Source organism: Acyrthosiphon pisum, chromosome X (genome assembly GCF_005508785.2).
Source record: "Acyrthosiphon pisum isolate AL4f chromosome X, pea_aphid_22Mar2018_4r6ur, whole genome shotgun sequence".
In the NCBI taxonomy this organism is placed as follows: domain Eukaryota; kingdom Metazoa; phylum Arthropoda; class Insecta; order Hemiptera; family Aphididae; genus Acyrthosiphon; species Acyrthosiphon pisum.
The window spans coordinates 85,059,463-85,074,750 of NC_042493.1; the positions used below are offsets into that span (position 1 = coordinate 85,059,463).

Genomic DNA, 15,288 nt, shown 5'->3' on the forward strand with positions numbered 1-15,288 from the left:
TTATATAGATTAAAAACTTTATTTAAATATAATTTTTAATACATGATATTATCTTAATTGAAATATATTATGTTCAACGTTTATCAGAACTAATACAATATTTAAATATGGTTAATATTCAAAACGAACATTTTTTTTTAACTAGTATTATTTGTATCTTCTGTACCTATGTGAACGTACATTTTACTTTTTAGAAACGGATTTTTTTGTGACATTAAAAATATTTCGGTAACCGTTGACTAATTATAATATTATCTATAAAAAAAACCAACGTAAGAAATTAATTTTAGAAGGTTTTATAATATTTGATATAGTAAAATGTTTTTAAAGATTGTAAAATATATCCAAATAATTTTATGTAATATTGTTATATTAGAGGGATTCCTTTTGAGTGATGTTGGTATTAATGTCCTGAAACACTATAATATAGTATAAGTACTACTAGTTTGAGAAAAACATATTCTATATTTAAAGAACATTAATAATGCCTTAATTGGTAATACTGAATTTTTTAATTAAACATTTCTAAATAAAATTGGTTTCTAATCAGTTTTACATGCTAAAGCTGAACAAATACGCTGTTCTAATCTTTCTTTACACCAAGTCCATGCAACATTTTCTGGAACTCTTGTACGTTGTTGTACTGCATTCATACCACATAGTGCTGAGCATAATGACCACTCCGACCATGGCGAATAATTACATCCTGTACAAAATGAGTTCTATCAATGTATAAAATAATATTACCTAACTACTACAATTCACAATATTTTAGTTAAACATGACGTGTACAACTCCAATCGTGAGTATTGTTTGTGTAAAAATGATAAATCAATTTGTATATTATAATAATTAGTAATATTGACAGTCACGTAGATGATGGAAAAATGTAGAGCTCTTTTTTTATTAAGACCGTTTCCTTTAACAATTATTTCTAAAAATTATTGAAAGTGTTACAATTATCGTTCTTACCTAGTAATAGATTTAGATTCTGAGCAGAGAGATGAATCATAAATGTATTAATATTTTACCATGTCTATGGGTGTGTTTTTTTGTCTGCCGTCGCCATTTGGATTAGTTACAAGAAGCTTCAATCTTCAACTTTGCAATGAGTTGTCTTTGGTTGGAAGCCGCGTTTAATTGGTACTTTGAAGTTTGAAGGGTCAAAAGTAAAAAAACGGGAATTTTTAAGCAAAAACCAGTTTTTGAAAATTTCGTTTTTTTTTTTGTAACTTATAAATTAGTATTTTAAGAGACTTGAATTATTCACCAAATATTTATTTTAACATTTCTGTACTCAATATAATTTTCAAAATATTATGGCTTATATTATGAATATAAATATTATTAGGTACTACAAATATAATATTACCTAATTATTATTTTATTGTGGAGTTGTACACCATATTTTTAAAATTAATTTATGCTTACGTGCTTAACCAATCTAATGTGTTATGCTGGTAATGCAAAAACAAAAAATAAACATCATCGATTAATTTTATGTATATATTAGTTTATAATATTGTATAAGTAACAGCAAGTATTTGGTTAATATTCTGCATTATGTATTTTTAGATATTTGGTAATTGATTTCGCAATACCGAAAACAAATAAAATAATTTTGGAATTGTTTTTTTTTTTATTTTTAAGATTAACAATGTGTTAGGCACTCGTAATTCGTTTAGTAATTCGGTTACAGTTTCAACATTCTCCATAAATGCCAATGACTGTGTAAAAAATTACAAAATAACTTTTAATTATTTTTTATATAGGTTATATGATTATCTAACAATTAAAATTTTATTGTATAGTTAACCCTATAAGTCATATTATTATTTTATTTTCATAATAATATATAAGATATTGTCTTATTGCATTCTAAACTTACTGCTACATTGTCTTCCTCGACAGTTTCGACGATCAACTAGTTTTTTCCTACATTTCTTTTGTTCCAGTGGATCCGTTGGAGACTAAAATACAGAATATTTATACAATGCTGACTTATTAAGTTATAAAATAACTAACTAGTATGGTTCGCGTACGCTCTTTGAAACCAGGACCACAAATAGCATTACAACTTGAAAATTTACTCCAATTTGACAGTAAACATTTTTCCGTCGAATCGTCTGAAATCTAAATAGTAAAAAAATACTTTTAACGATGTATAAATGAGGTAGAATAGTCGTTTTATTATTGTTGTCTACAATGATATACTAAAATCAGTTTAAAATAATAATTAACAGTTAAAAAAAAATTAATAATTGACGAAAATTTGATATTATTTATTTATTTTTAAAAGAACATTATAGCTGTTGTGTTACAACCTAATTGATACTTTTATGGTAGTTACTTAAGTAAGTACTTCCTTTTACATATTACCGAACAAATTAATCTAAAGATTCTGAGTTGAGTCAATCTGGTAAGTTACATTCTTTTTAAAAACTGTTTATAATAAATAATTCATACTGATTTTTACTCAGTATTTGTGATGTGCATTTTCATCTCACCAAAAATAACTTACTATTTAGTTTGTTTATACTTACATCGTCTGGATTTAAAGTAACAGATGTTACTGGTGTATTTTCAGAACTTGGTGATATGGTTGTTTCTGAATAAAAATAAAAACACTTTGTATAAAACGTAGATGTCGAAAAAATAATTATCTTTTAAATGTGTACGATTAAACATACGATTGACGATGGAAGTATTGCATAACCTATTTTTCTTTTGATTAATATTATAAATAAGAGAGCGTTGTACCGTTACATTATATTTCTTTAACATAAAACTGTTTCCAAATAATAAAATATCCTCTAATATATGCAGCATGTAAAATTATATTAAAACATTTTCACTTTTATCATTTCAAACATTTGTAAATTTGTAATGAATTATTAAGATTTAAGATCAATATATCAACATATCTTACCCATTCGCATATTGTTTTCACATGGAGGATTATCTGTACAATTTATTGTCTGTGTATAACAACGAGGGTCACAATTTTCTGACGCTGCAGTTTTGTCAAAATTCATCCTATGTCTATCCCTCTGACCCGTTCCACATTTCATATTGCAAGGTGACCACAACGACCATTTAGTTAGCGAACAATTACTGCATATTATACCCAAGTCCTAAGATTTCATTAATACCTCAGACATTTATTATTCATAAATATTTCATATCATAAATAATATTGATCATTTTATTCTAACCACGTTATCACGTTCGTCTTGGCAAGGTTTTGATTCACATGGAATAGTTTGTTGTAAGAACATTCTACCTAAACAATATTTTGGTGTAACTTCTTCGTTTAAAATTGTCCGAAATCTTGCCATTACGCCAGGTCCACACTCTGCTGAGCAATCCGACCACTGACCAAAAGCAGTTACATCACATTTTGGATCAATCGTATCAGTCTCCTCAGTCTCAATCCTAAAATAAATCGTATCGTATTATTTATTAATCTCAATTTCTAATAAGACACATCATGAAGTTCTCAATTTTACAAAAGGTAACAATATATTTTAATAATTTATAATTAAAATTTTTTTTTATTTTTATTAGTTCTTCAAATAAATCAATACATTGATAAATAGGTAAATAAACTCTAATTTGAAAATAATTTTGTCCTTTTAGCATGCTTTCGGTGGAAGAAGTGGGTTATAAGAGTTATACTATTACAAATATATAACATCTAGGTATAAGTAAAGTCAATATAAATATATAAGAAATTAAGAGTAGACCTATACATACCTAATTTATAAATTAAGAATTTAAACATTTTTGATAATTGATCTAGTTAAAATAAAAATATATAAAAGTACCTAATATATAAAAGAAACTAATAGTCTATTTATATAAGTCACTTGTTAAGAAACTTAAATATATATTTCAAAACAGATTTCTTGAAACATTTTACAAAATTAACAAATTAATATTATAATTAACAGACAGTTAATTATAATATGTAAGATCAAGATAGTTCACGAATTTAAAAAAAAAACTTTTTAACAAACTTATATAATATTGCAATGATATACCACCAGGTATGTTTTTTTCATTTTATTTTTAAGAGTTTATAATAGTCAACCTAAAACTATTTAAATTTTTACTATCCACAATATAGCAATTTTTTAAATGAATATTAACTTACGCACACGAAGGAAGCACATAACATCCTTTACGTTGTGTCATCGACCGTTTGCTACAGTGGGGTTTATGTGCGTCTTCTGGATTCTTATATTGCCTATATCTATTACTGTAGCCTTTACCGCAAGTCACTGAACACTCATCCCAGTCTGACCACGGACCAGTATCACAAACTTATAGCGCATAGAACAAATAAATCAGTTCATTGATTCAAACGTAAACAAAAAAAAAATCTTAACAAACAACAGACCTGCTGATTCGGTTTTGGACTCTTCTTCCGAACAACTTTTTTCATAAAGACGTTGTCTCATAAGATGAAGTTTTGCAATAGGCTTCATTTGTGCACCCGATTGATCATAAAATGGAGAACGCATATCATTGGTATTCGATGGCCAAACTCTCTCTATATTCATTATTGGTACTTGAGGCATATCAGATGACTGAAATCATATTAAACATATTTTCCAGCTTTTTTTTAAATAGGTACTATTTATAAACAACAGCAATAATTATTACAATTTTTATATTATTTATAAATTATTAAAACTAAGTCAATAGTTGAATAGTGACTGAAAAGTATGAAACCATAACGTAGTTGAATTAATATGGTTAGGTATATTAACTTTTAATACTATTGGCTTGTCAGTAAGTACCTAACTCCAAAACAAATCATCGTATATACATGACATTTTCACTGGTTGTTTATATTCGTCTTTTTAGTTTTTTCTATAACAAATTTTTATCAGGAAATTTTTAATGGGAAACGTTGGGAAAAATGTTTTAAATAATTATTTCATTAACTCGTTATATATGAATTATGCTTTTTGGTGATGAGAAAAATAACTTGTTGTAAAAATTGTCTGGTTAAAATTATAACTAATTTTGATATTGATGATATTAAACAAGTGGTTAGGTACTGAAGTTGTGTACTCAAATTTATATAAATACCTACAAGTAGGCAATTTGCGATCAAAAGCTTATCAATTTAGAGGCCAGCGGGGGGTGGTCTGAAACGGGCCAGATGGAAAAATAACATCAGCGCGCCCGTTTCAGCTTATCAATTTGATAAGCTTTTGATCGCCAATAGCTTTCACTATACATGTTAGTTGCGCAACCTGCAAACGTTAATTTTCTTCCATGCGGTGATTAAAAGCTTGTCAGAGAACAACAATATCGAAATAAATGTAACTAATAGTCTTGACACAAAAACAATTATTGAAACAATTTCAGCAACTAATAGAAAATTAGTACTTATAGATTTTATATTATTTTATAAGTACATTTCGTATTTGAGTAAAAGTTTAATTAAAATTATGTCGAGGTATATAATTATTTATAATTTTAGGAAGTTAAAATTTTTAAATTCACTACCTAGTTTTATACAAATGTATTATTGTATTGCAAGAAACCAGTCGGTAGGTTAGTTAGGAGGTGCAAAGCACCTGAAGGTCTGTGCAGCTGATAAAATCTGTGCCCCCCCAAAAAAAATTGACCATAGTTGCGCCAATGTGTCATATGTTTATTTTATCAATTCCTATACTTGAAAAAAATGTTGACTCATTTTGAGCTGTTTACAGACATTTTAAATTTTCAATAAAATTTTATTGGTTCTGTAAAAAAGTGTTGAAATTCAATATTCAACTCCTGATATATTTTTACAATAGAAGTTGAAAAATATCAAAAATACATAGGCACAAATTTTTTTTATAAGCATTTAAAATTCAAATTTTGACAAAATGTATCAAATTTGAAATTTGAAAATGATTTAGTAGTTAAAAATTGATGAAATGTTCAATATTATAATATGTTTTATAAATAAGGATTAAAAATTGAATAAAAGGTTCCACGTAAGTTATTAATTCTGTAACCAAAAAGTTTAAAAATATACATAAACCCAATTCTTTTATAGTTATTGTTTAAATTTGGACTAAATTACATATTTAATAACCAAGAATAACGACTTTATTTATTTGTAATTTTACAACATTAATTTAACTTACCGGCTGTCCGGCTATCATATAAATAATAGGTGATAACAATACAAATATAATATAAAATATCCTAGACTGACAAACCGTCTTCGCTCAGAATCGCTCCTCGTATTCAATTATATTAGGTATATCATTGAATTCAAATTTATTACCATCAATTACAGTGACCCATTCCTTTAGTAGTACAAAAAATCTCAAAAATTTAAAAATATAGTATTAAAGTAAATTTAAAAACTAAAAAAATCAGATTTTGAATAACTGTGCAATAATGAAGAAGAAAAAGGGTGACCATGCTTGGTAAATAACCTGTATATCATTGTTTACGAACAACGATTCTGAGCGGGGACGGTCTGTCAGCCTATATCTAGGGTATTTTTTAAAGTAACTTATTTTATTATTAGTGTAACGGTAGGTTGATTTAATTTTTGCCGAAAACATTGCATTTATTATATTTATTTATAATAATAGTGTACATTTTTATCATAATAATATTGTTATTCACTTTTGAGTCAATACCACCTACCGTAGAACAGTATGATTATAATATTTTGATAGCATAAATAAGTAATAGCTTAAAATGAATCTAAATATTTAAAAAAAAGGTCATTCCATATAGTAAATTTTATAATATAGGTACGTAAAAATTAGAAGTCTCCTCAAATATTGTTTTTGAATTATAACAAAATAACAACTAACATCATTATTCATCGTTTAAGTATGAGATATCGTCCAAATCTGAACTTCAGATGTCCATAAAAAAATATTGTGCATATATATATTTAAGAATTTTTGGTTTCAGTATGAACTACCTATGTTTTGTGGGAAACCTTGTATTATATATTCAAGCTTTAATTTTTTTTATCGATATTAACAAAAAAAATCAAAAATTTTAGATATTTATAAATAGCTTCAAATGATTCAAAATATATTAAAAATTGTGCCATATATAGAACACGATAATTCAAATGTTTGGTGAAAATATAAAGTATCTATAGTTATTTATTTTGAATTACAACATATCATCAAAAATCGTTTGAGGAGAAATGGTCATTTTACGAATGAATATCCAGCAGCCTTACAAATTTAAAATCCGAACGCTCATAAAAAATTATTGTGATTTCCCAGTAAACCTTTTTTATTTTAATAGGTATAAAACCATATGAGGAATCTTGTATCAAATTTTGTTACCTTATAAATGAATAATACAATTTTTATGAATTTCTAATAACAAATTAATTTGCACATTTTTGCAATTTTAATAGTTTTAATAAATTTTATCAAAATTCTTAATTTATTCACTCATAAAAGTTTAAGACAGTAATTGAAAAAAATCCTTAAAAAAAATGAATACCTATTGAAAGTTATCTACTTTCTATGTTTTTAGTAACAACTTGTTATTAGTAGCAAAGCCGGATTAAGAGTCTATCAGACGCTACAGTGGAATTGTATAATGGGCACCTTTAAATATCTAAAACTATTTATTATTGGACTCAATTGAGCTTCTAAGTTTTTGTTCCCATCGCCGCCCACGACTTCCGTGCGAATTCTCTTCCCGATAATTAGGTCGGAATCGATAGTAATCATAGTAATACTAGCAAGTTTGGTATTAATAAGATTAAATATTAAGTTAACTCTTGATGTATTATATTAGTTTACCTAATCAAACATTTAATTTCCTATCTTTAAATATTAAAGTAAACAAGGCAATAATGTAATTTGTAATATTCATTACAATTGATGGAATTTTCATATATTATAGTAAGTGATTAAAATTACTAGAACAAAATACATTGTATGTGACTCCGCTATCAATTCCAGCGTCCCATGGGTACAAGTTGATAGTTTTATTCGTAATCCAATTACAGTTTGGCAAACACAGTTCCAAACCTGAAATTCCAACAAACCAGTCCGGCGATGGATCTAATTTTAAATGAAAAGTATCTTAAAATGTATGCAAAAGCAGTTTAGAATATTTTACAAATAATTTAGATTCTTACACATGAATGACACAACTGAAATCAAATGATGATCTTGATCCACTCGAAATACAGCAAATGTCTTTCCAGTCACATTTGGATAGCTAATACCTCTGGCTTTAATTATAGTACGAATTTTATCGCTCTAAAACAAAATATTATTAAATAGTTTTAAGTAGCTCAGAAGGTTATAACATTTTTTTTTATCACTTTAGATTTAAGTTCAGATTCCAAAGTCGAAGTAGTTCCACTTTGTGCTATGCTATTCATTCCATCGGAAGCTACTTGATCTTGTTCCCAAAATCTTGAAAATTATTAAGAACTTGGTAATCATATTTTTGTATTATATATAAATATTAGTATACATTGTTTATCATCAATATACCGATAATCAATTGTATGTGAAGCGCCAATAACATCACTAAATCGAGTCTGCCAATTGTCATCCGGGTAATCTTTTGGGTGAGTATGTCTTGACCACAGTCCTTCAAAAGTTAACTACAAAATGTCGTATTAAACTTTCAAAATAATTTTTATTGAATTTCTCATAACTTACAAGCTCGTATAACAATAGCCAAACAAGTACATACTACCTACTTAAACCTAGATACTATAAATTTAATTTTAAACTAATCTAATAAATACAAACCTCGAACTTAGCTTCGTGACACGCACAACACTCGTACACTACATTAGCGTTATCGTCATTGCTTTCATTACTTTCTTCGCAAATTCTTTTGTTTAATTGATCATCGTCCATATACCAAATATCACGATATTCAACAATTGTAGCTCTAGTTAATCCAAAAATGTAATAATGATATACATATATTTATACATTATATACCTAATGGCTAATATAATATAAAAATATGACGTAAGAGTTGAAAATATCAAATTTCAACTATATAAATATAAATATAGTACCTAGGTAATTATTTTAAAAATGAAGAATCTTAAACATACCTAAATACAACACATCCGCTACCAGATGACGGAGCTGTCCAAAATACTTGTACTTCTGATTTTGGAATTAAAGAGGTCTGAGTAACTGTATTTGGACAGACTTCGCTAATTTTTGTTCTTACATCCCCAGTAAGTTGAAATTTTCCAGATATAAAGTCGTTGTTTTCGTCGTCATAATTCTGGCTCTCTTCAGACTCGACCATCAAAATAAAACTAGTAAAACTTGGTGTTGCAGTAGTCCTAATACCTTGCAATAAAACTAGAGACAACCGAAATTAATGTTTTACATTTTAGATTCTGACGAAGCTATGAAAATATTGATTAGGTATACAATGATATGGAATTTTTATTTTCAGTGTACCTATGTGTATTTATAGTAGAAAAATACTTCAATTTTCAACATTGGGGTTGATTTCTGGTAACAAATTTGATCTAGTAAGTACTTACTTTTAAAAGGTCAAAATTTAAAATTCCTTATAGTTTTCAAAAGTTTAACGGAAATCCACATTCATTTTTTATGAAAGTTTGAAATTGATACGTCATTTGATATTTATCCGTTAATTAACTATATAATATACTCAATTGATTTTTGATATTTTGATGTAATTCATAAATAAATAACCTAACCTAACCATAGATACTTGAAACTATTACCAAATTTAAATTTTATCATTTTCTATACAAGACAAGATTTTCAAAATATTTTGACTCTTTTTGAGTTATTTAAAAGCATGCATTATTTCAGTTATTGTTGAAAAAAAATGTCGTCAAAAAGCTTATATAGTTTAATATAAGGGTCCTTATTACTTTTTACTCTAGGTATTAACAAATATTAAAGATCCGTAGAAATATATATTATTATTATAAATATTTTAGGTTCGAATTTTGATAAAATTCGTCAAAGTCACGAATATAATTTTGTGTTAAAAGTTTATAAAATTATAAATTTTTACAGCTAAAATTATGTTATTCAAAGTGACAAGGTTCCTTATTAGTAGTTAATACTCAAACCAAAAAATCTAAACAATTTTTAAACTCCATTTTTTTCATATTATACTATATGTATATTTGAACTTTTCAAATAAAACACAAAAAGTTACACATGATTACACGAGTAAACGACTTTTTTTATTGTATGTTTGTGCCGTTTGTGGTTTATAATGAATAGCAATTTATTCATGTGATAAATAGACTTACAGTCCGTTTTCGCTGAAAATCATTCGTGATTTTTACAAATTTTATCAAAATTCGAACTTCAGAGGCTCAATGAAAATTATTGTGGATTTACGCTCAACTTTTTTTTAACTTAAATATAATCATCTCTTCTATCTTCATCGTATTGAATCGAACCATAGAAGTATGAATTTAACACAAAATGAATGGTTAGTCGCTGAGCAGCCACATAAATATTATTATTTTTGTATGTTTTTTTATGTTATATTATTTATTATAGTTTATCATTATTTATAATAATTGTCTACAGATCATACTCTATTTTATGTCTGTATAGAAAACATATTATTATAATAAAAAAAAGTAAAAACACACAAAATCCTAATAGAACCATTATTTTAAAAATTAAAAAATTAGATATGAAAGCTCTAAGTGAAAAATGTAAGAAAGTGAGAAACCACTCTGCTATACAGTAGGTATCGAGTGTATCTCATCATTGAGTAAGTAGTAATGGATGTTACGTTGTTACGATAATTTAATTTTGGATTACAACAAAAACATACAATTTATTTTGTCAAAAACTGGTTTTACATCTTAAAGGTACCAACTAAATCCCATTGGTACCTACCAGAAACCACCATCGAAGTTGAAGATCAAACTTTTCGACATTTTACCTCTATGTAAAACGTGCATACAGTACTTTACAGACACAAAAAAATAATATTTTTAATATATATAATTTTATGCTTATATATTTGTATTTAATAATTTTTAATAATAAAAACCATCAAAATGTTATACATTCATCGCTCTACACATCGCTCCACTCAGAATCTAAAAGCCAATCTATATTGGCTATATTGTACATAAAAATAATTTGTTAAACAAGCACCTATATTTTCACAACTATAGAAATGTATAACAAATAAATGTAAAAAACAATATAGAATTTCTAAAAATGTTGTTAGTTTTTGATTAATACATTTATAATTATTCCCTATTAGGTAGTATTATTTTAAGTTTCAAATTACCTATCAGTTTGAATTTTGTAACGATATTTTTTGTGAATAAATAATACACATACAATCATGTTTTTTTTAATAAATAATAGTAACTTATAACATTCATGATTTTTGTTACCTGTGTATGTAGTTCCAGGTGTATAATATTCTATATTTCCTTTAAAAACAATTCTAAATGGATGTGGATTTGTACTTTTTGGTGTTGATATTGAGGTTGGCTTCCGATCACATATTTTAATTGCCGAAGAAATAGAAAAATATAATACAAACGCCGCAAAAAATATACTTCTGATAATCATAGTTTCTGTGAAATAGATATTATTTTACATAGATATATTATATTTTATAAGAAAACACATTTGTTCACAACCATTATTCGGCTAGTAAAATTAAAAACAAGTACTATAAGCTTGATGGGTAAGTTTATAGGTAGGTACTTACTTACCTACGTTTTATCTTAAAACTAACTTTTTTTTTAAACATTATTTACATTAGGCAAGCATGTTTAATGATATAATTAAATAAGTAGGTAGGTACTAACCCTTAATTTATTTATTTATTATATTTATAATATGAAATTATTTTATTTAAGTACAGCTAAATATAATAATATTAAATCAGTGACAAAAACTAATAAATATATTTTGATTATTGTTCAATACTGAGTATTGAAGAAATACAATATTGAATGGTATGCTGTCCTGAATTGTTACAAAAAATTGGCCTTAAAGTACCCTCTTTTAAGTTTTAACTCGAGATTTAATCCACCTTTTGCTATACCTCATTCTAAAAATAATTACTTTAGAAAATAGTTCGGTGTGTCCGGTGTCGCCTACCAATAATGTGTAATCAAATTCATAACTTTGATTTTTTTTCGAATCCTGTTCTAAGCTTAAAACTTGTATTTATAATTTAAATAGTTTATGTATAATTTGTATTCAATATGTATTCCGTTATTCTTTTTAAATCTTAATTTAAAGATATTTTGTTCTTCACTTACTGTACTCTTACCCTCCTGGAGTGTTATATATTTATTTGTTTATTTGATAAATATCTATTAATATTATTATAATTATTATTAGTACTATTATTAGTAATCGTATTGTGCAAAGGTACATTACATAGGTGTATGCAGCATATATATGTTGTTCATGAATAATATGGTCGCTATAAATACAAAAACCATTTTGGCATGTACCGCTACTACTTGTTAGAACTCATTGTAATAATCATTAAATAATTTGTTAGTTATTACATTTGTGGCTTGTGCGAAATATTCTAAACTTGATGATACTTATTAATATTTTTACTTATAAGTTTATTTAATATTATAATTTTATAGATCCATTCACTTACAGAACATAGGAGAAGTTAAAAATAATACATTTTAAATTTTAGTAAAAAATTATATACTTTATAATGTAAACCAGTGGTTTCCAATCTGGTGGTCGCAACTCCAAAAAGGGGTCCCAGGTGAATGATAGTAGTCACCAAAAATAATGAACAAAATAGTGTTTCATGCGATGCCTTTCACACATATAATTTTAAAGTTATGTTGGAGTAAGAAACTTTTACTTATTTGATAAATTTAAATTAAACTATTAAATGTACCTACCTGTATACAAAATAAATTTGTTATCAATAACAAGTATTTTAAATTGTAGGTAGTGGTTAATTGTATGGTAAAATACTTATATATATATATATATATATATTATATAACTTAAAGCACGACTGCAAGAGTAGGTATTATGTGCCTATATATCATATAATAATATATTATTTAGAAAATATATTCATTTTCTATTATTAACTTTTTTTCGGGGTCGCGATTCGTGAAAGATTTAAAACCACTGGTGTTACTATAAAATATAAGAGACAACCCAAATATTAAAAAAAAAAATTTTGGAAAAAATCAATTTGTAATTATTCACAATAAGAATTGTTGATAACATTATATACGACGATAAAAAATTGAACTGAGGAGAAACCTACTCCTAATTTTTTTTTTTAAATACAAAATATCTTGTATACATTTTATTTATAGCAGCTATATTACTAAATAAATAACAAACACGCATAATCATTAATTAATATTCCATATTTATGTGTATGTGTATATCTTTATCATATTTAATTTATGGATTTTTTACTGAAACAATTTTCTTGTATCAATATATTATATATTGATACAAGAAAATGTCTATAGGTATAACTCGTTTTATATTGACCATCCATTTAGTACTATTTTTTTAAGAATATTATATCAACAAAATCCTAAACATTGAAAAAGTATGAAAATTTTAACAAAAGAAAAAGTTTTTAACATCTCAAATTGATTATACGTTGTAATTAATAATTATTGTCAAAATATGCAAATACATTTAAATGTAGCAAATTATGTTCACATTTTCTTAATATAATAATTTTAAATTATATACCTACTTAAAAACAAACAATTTACCTTTATGAATGCAAATGAAATCTGTAGTTAGTCCACGTGAATAATTGTTATATAATAATATACTACATATTTGTAATAAAGGAAATTCGTAAGATCTCGTAAAAAAATGTTATTAATTGTATAAAAAAAATCACAGTGACGACACACGTAAACGTATTACTGTGGGTCAGAATAAACTGCCACAAAATGGAATGCTGGATGCTGTATCGCTGCCAGAAAAGAGATCATAATAAAAAATGATGTAAAAAGGGATTGTGTGTAACAATCTGTAAACTTTTTGGTACTTCACATTTATGTATTAGCGCTGCCTGTCGGGTCGGCAAAAGTGTGACTGTTCTATAAAAAAAAAACTTCAATCGATACAGCGCTGAAGCACTTCCCAGCTCTACAGGAAATTCATTATTCTCTCTTATAGTCATATTATTCATACCGGGTGCCTTATAAAATGTACCTACTAATACACATAAAGATGAATTGCGAATATAATGTATGATATATAATGTATGATATACACGCTAAACATATCATAAACCTATGTATATACATATTATTTTACAGGACCCGAAGACTATATGTATAATATGTCTATATTATATTGTTATTCAACTATTTATTCTATTTATGTTATTATAGTTTAATAATTTGTTTAAGTTTATATATCATATAATATAATATAATATATGTATCTATTTGTTAACTACTGTGTATTGTGTACTATGTAGCTTGCTGAATATAATAATACTTCATTATTGTTTAACGGAAACTGCCGCAGCTCACAATTAAGCTGTTTTTTGTGAAAGTCAACTTACCACAAAGAATCATACTGAAACAATCACCAAAAAAATCTTTATAAGTAAACCATTAATTTAATTTATTCTAAGTGGAGTTTCATCAAAAAAAATATTAAAACTCTGTTAAACCAGCCAATCTCAAATTTAACATTCTAAATCAGTGATAATTTTCAAATTTACATAGGTATAACATAAACTTAGTTGAGTATTTTATTATGAAAATGTTAACTTAAAAAAACTCATTATTGTATTGTATTACAATATTACCTAAGTATGTAATATATTATACCTATGTATACCTAAAATCAAAAAATATTTTAGATTCTGAGTGGAACGATGAATGTATTAATTTTACAATGATGTGTGTATTTTTATTTATTTTTTTTTTTTTATTTTTTTATTTTTCCAATAGTTTTCAAATGCGCCGTGAAAAACAAAAGAAAAATTAACGGAAAAACGGGAATTTTTACGCAAAATCTGTTTTTCGAGAAAAATTGATTTTGATTTTTGGTGTAACTTTAAAACAAATGACCGTAGATACATGAAATTTTGAATGGTTGTTTATATTTCCATTTTCTATACATGATAAAACTTTTAAAATATTTTGATTTGTTTTGAACTATATAGGGACTTTTTCAGTTTCCAATATAGACCAATATATTAGTTTTTTTTTTCTATGAATGTCAATAAAACTTTATTTGTTGAGTTTAATTTATAACAAGGCTCCTACTATATTTTTATAATGACATTTGA

The 15,288-nt window shown here is 25.8% G+C and overlaps 1 protein-coding gene across 2 annotated transcripts; it reads right to left on the reverse strand.

Annotated features, from left to right (window-relative positions):
* Positions 1-3: 3 nt before the first annotated feature.
* On the reverse strand, positions 4-14,031 carry LOC100159066 (spondin-1). 2 transcript variants are annotated; one of them, XM_029490480.1, is made up of 17 exons: positions 13,745-14,030; positions 11,399-11,584; positions 9,086-9,344; positions 8,769-8,913; positions 8,505-8,617; positions 8,330-8,423; positions 8,141-8,264; positions 7,933-8,063; positions 4,403-4,592; positions 4,157-4,325; positions 3,216-3,435; positions 2,930-3,134; positions 2,544-2,608; positions 2,026-2,133; positions 1,889-1,970; positions 1,432-1,457; positions 571-706 (listed from the first exon to the last, which is right to left on the reverse strand). In XM_029490480.1, the coding sequence occupies exons 2-16, from the start codon at positions 11,577-11,579 to the stop codon at positions 1,453-1,455; spliced, it is 2,091 nt and encodes a 696-aa protein (XP_029346340.1). In that variant the 5' UTR covers positions 11,580-11,584; positions 13,745-14,030; the 3' UTR covers positions 571-706; positions 1,432-1,452. The 2 variants fall into 2 exon arrangements, with proteins under 2 accessions (XP_001952355.1, XP_029346340.1); XM_001952320.5 differs by lacking the exon at positions 1,432-1,457 and having other exon boundaries at positions 4-706; positions 13,745-14,031.
* Between the last annotated feature and the right edge of the window lie 1,257 nt (positions 14,032-15,288).